At 34.3% G+C, this 3954-nt stretch overlaps 1 protein-coding gene across 1 annotated transcript; it reads left to right on the forward strand.

Moving 5' to 3' along the window:
• The first annotated feature begins 738 nt into the window (after positions 1 to 738).
• LOC129755406 (uncharacterized) lies at positions 739 to 3062 on the forward strand. Its single transcript, XM_055751866.1, has 2 exons — positions 739 to 2727; positions 2809 to 3062. Exons 1-2 carry the CDS (start codon positions 1167 to 1169, stop codon positions 2985 to 2987), a joined length of 1740 nt encoding a protein of 579 aa, XP_055607841.1. The 5' UTR covers positions 739 to 1166; the 3' UTR covers positions 2988 to 3062.
• The last annotated feature ends 892 nt before the right edge of the window (positions 3063 to 3954 follow it).

The following is a 3954-nucleotide window of genomic DNA, read 5'->3' on the forward strand; positions in this document are numbered from 1 at the left end:
CGGAACACCCGTTATTTACAACATGTTTAAGGATTACATGGACTTGAAAAGGGTAAATTGCATTTACTGCCCAGAAAGTCTCATGAATTTAGTTCAAATAGTGTATAAAAACTACTTTAATAGAGCAAAACAGTTTAAAGTATTTTTTACACAAAAACTTAGAATAGACCTGAGAACACCAGAGGAACAAAACCTCATTATTGAGCAAACACATGATCGTTCTCATAGAGGAATTTGGGAGAACCATCAACAAATTTCCAACAGATTCTTCTTTCCAAAATTAAAATCAAAAATCAGAGATTACATTAAGTTGTGTGAAACCTGCCATAAAAATAAATACGATCGACACCCATTTAACATAATATTAGGTTCCACCCCAAACCCCGATAGACCTTTAGATATAGTTCATATCGATATCTTCATTGCCGAAAAACTATATTTTCTTTCAGCAGTTGATAAATTTTCCCGCTTTGGATCATTGACACATATTAAATCTAGAAGCATATTAGACGTAAGAAAAGGTCTAACCAAATTTTTCAAAATCTACGGAACACCTAAACAAATAGTATGTGACAATGAACCATCCCTGCGATCAGTAGAAGTACGAGGACTTCTACAGGATCTAAACGTTGACATTTATTTTACTCCTCCAAATCATAGCGAAAGTAACGGTACGGTCGAGAGATTTCATTCTACCATAGCTGAGATCTTTCGATGTATTAAACCTAGATATGAAGACCTAAGCACGAAGGAAATCTTTTATATTGCTTGCACTCAATACAACAATAGTATTCATTCCGCTATCAAGATGAAACCACGAGAAGCCTTTTATGGACTAAAAGATGATCAGGAAAGACCCCTCGATATGGAATTGATGATCCAAAATCGCAATAAAGTTTACGACGACATCATATTAGCACACGATAAGTCGAAAAATAAAAACCTCAGCTACCACAACAAACACAGAGAAGGCGAACCAAATTTCAAACCAGACGAGGTCGCCTACAATAAAGTGCAAGGAATAAAAAAGAAGACCAAACAAAAGTATTTACCGATCATAGCCGTCGAGAACAAGGGCAGAATACTTGTTGACGATTCTGGTCGGGAAATACATAAAGAGAATCTGAAACGAATCTAATGCTTTATTAATATTTCAGAAGGACTAAATGGATCGGCTAGCACGGACACCCTTGATATTCCTTATCCTCATACTACTACCTTTATCCATCCACCCACAAACCATCCAAATCCACGATATCACAAACAACGCAGGAGCGTTGATTCTTAAAAGGGGGGAGGGAAAGATAGTTGCCGGCTATGATAGATTACTTCATGTCATAGACTTCGAAAAATTTGAAATTTCTATGTCCATTATAGAAAATGTCATTAACCAAATGCAAAACTCGACGAGTGATTTGTCTCAAATTATCAAAATGAAAATACGAGAAATAAAATTTATCCTTAGCACTTTGTATCCAAAATCAAATAGAAGCAAAAGGTCAATTAACATATTAGGAAGCACCATCAAATTAATCACTGGAAATCTAGATGCAGAAGACCTAAAAGTTATAAATAACAATTTAGATGAACTTAGAAAAACAGGAAACACTTTTATAAAACAAAATAACCGGCAAATTAGAATCAATTCCAAATTTGAAAATAGACTAGACTTACTAAACAAAGATATCAGAAATCATCAGAACACTTTGAATACAATTATGGAAAATGACAATTATCTTATATTTGAAAATCAAAAAATAGCAATAACATTTCAATTGGATACTTTTCTCGAACATTTAAAATCAATCGAATATGCTATACTACTGTCAAAAGTGAATATTATTAGTAAATTTATACTTACACCAAAAGAAATAGAAGTTATTTTGCAAGAGATAAAAGATCAGGGATTAGAAATTCAGCACCTAGACGACGCTAGCAACTTCTTGACGACCACCACACTCTTCAAAGGCTCATCCATCATCATATGCGTTAACATCCCACGTTTTCAACACACAACCTACGAGAAAGTCATCATTGAACCCTTACCGATATTCAACCATTCAGTAAAAATAACATACAACAAAGTTTTCATCAACGACAAGCAAATTCTGGCCATCAACTCTGAATGCCGAGAAAACAACAAAATTACAATCTGTGAGAGAAGACAACTACTTGAAATCAGCGACAGCCTTTGCGAAGTTCCACTTTTGAATGGACGTCATGGACAATGTCCTTTGTCAGAAAAGCCACCATCAGCAGAAACAAGAATAATTGCTCCAGGAACCCTATTGATTATAACCGCTCACCAAGGCGTAATCATCAATGGCACCTGCGGCATAACACCTAGAACGTTGACCGGAATCCATTTCGTAACGTTCCACAACTGTTCATTATACATCAAAAATGAACTTTTCGAAAATTACGAATTAAAGTTCGATCACCCATCAGTTCTACCAGTACAATTAACAAATATCAAAACCTTACATGTAGAACGACACGTAAACCTTTCGGAGTTGCATGAACTCAATTTGAAAAATAGACAACACTTGGAGACAGTGGACTTGACGTACCAGCTTGGCTTCGGATCATTCGGCACCGTCATCATTCTCATGGTTATACTCTTGGCCATCGGCATCATCAAGAATTGGCAGAAAGTAAAATCAGCAGATTGCTCGGGACGAGCAATATCTAAGGGGGGACGAGTTAAGGACGCGACCAGCCCGACACCTTCGAATACCGTGTCACCCGAACCAGTTGGACCTGCACACGCTAACACCCAGACAGCGTGGTCAGCAAGATGCCCGGCACCATCGAATATCGTGTCACCTGAACCAGGTGGGCCTGTACGCGCTAACACCCAGGTTGCGTGGTCAGCAAGATCGAATATGGGAACACATCAGTCAACAACATCGGTGATAGCCAAACCCAGGAATGCAGAGCCAACAATGGATCCCACTGGCGTGGTATCGTTGACAGGTGCAAGGTAGACACTTTTAGGGAAACGATAGGGCGTTAGGCTTCTGAAGTAATAAAATAAAATCATTATCGTTCAGACCGTGTAGTCGAGTAGTTCGTAGTTTAGTTTTTTTAAAAACGAAAATTCCCGGTTCAATTACTTAATTTATATATATATATATATATATATATATATATATATATATATATATATATATATATATATATATATATATATATATATATATATATATATATATATATATATATATATATATATATATATATATATATATATATATATATATATATATATATATATATATATATATATATATATATATATATATATATTTATATGGATGTAAAAATTATCACACGGGGTTTTTCTGAAGTAAGACAAATCGATCCGTATTGTGAAAATAGAAGTTAAAAGGTAATGTAAGCAGGCCCGTGCGAAGAACCCACGCATGGGAGGGAGGTGGGTTCCAAAATTTAAAATCCAGATTTTCATAGTTTTGAATCATTGCTCTTTCCGCCAAATCATCAATAAATCATTGAAAGTGATGTTCTTTATTTTGAACCAGTCATTTGCTTAAAAATAACTACGCAGCAATAAAGTTGACAAATCTAACATCAATATTTCAGAAAACACAGAAAACGAATTCTATTTAATTAATATAACCCAGATTCAAAAAGAAACTAAATCCGAATTCTAAAATAAATTTCAGAAAACATAAGAATTTAATCATGATTTAAAATTGTTCAGCAAAACTTTAATAATTTCTTAATTAACATTCCTCTCTTTCATTTTCAATTGATGGCTTGATTAAAAAATTCCGCTGTAATATTTTAAATTCGAAGAAATATTTAATCACCATTTGAGTTGTGAGATCTTGATTCGGAAAAAAATTGATTTTGAACTTGATAGAATTTATTCGAAACGCATACCTTCTTGATGATTAAATTGAATTTGATGCAAAGAAGAATACATGAAGA

The sequence above is a fragment of the Uranotaenia lowii genome, chromosome 3 (genome assembly GCF_029784155.1).
Source record: "Uranotaenia lowii strain MFRU-FL chromosome 3, ASM2978415v1, whole genome shotgun sequence".
NCBI lineage: Eukaryota > Metazoa > Arthropoda > Insecta > Diptera > Culicidae > Uranotaenia > Uranotaenia lowii.

Bases quoted from the DNA above. Each gene is read 5' to 3' on its own strand.
- LOC129755406 (XM_055751866.1), top strand. From the start codon at position 1,167: ATGGATCGGCTAGCACGGACACCCTTGATATTCCTTATCCTCATACTA. The intron at 2,728-2,808 runs CTTCGAATACCG...GATGCCCGGCAC, and splicing joins GGACGCGACCAGCCCGACAC to CATCGAATATCGTGTCACCT.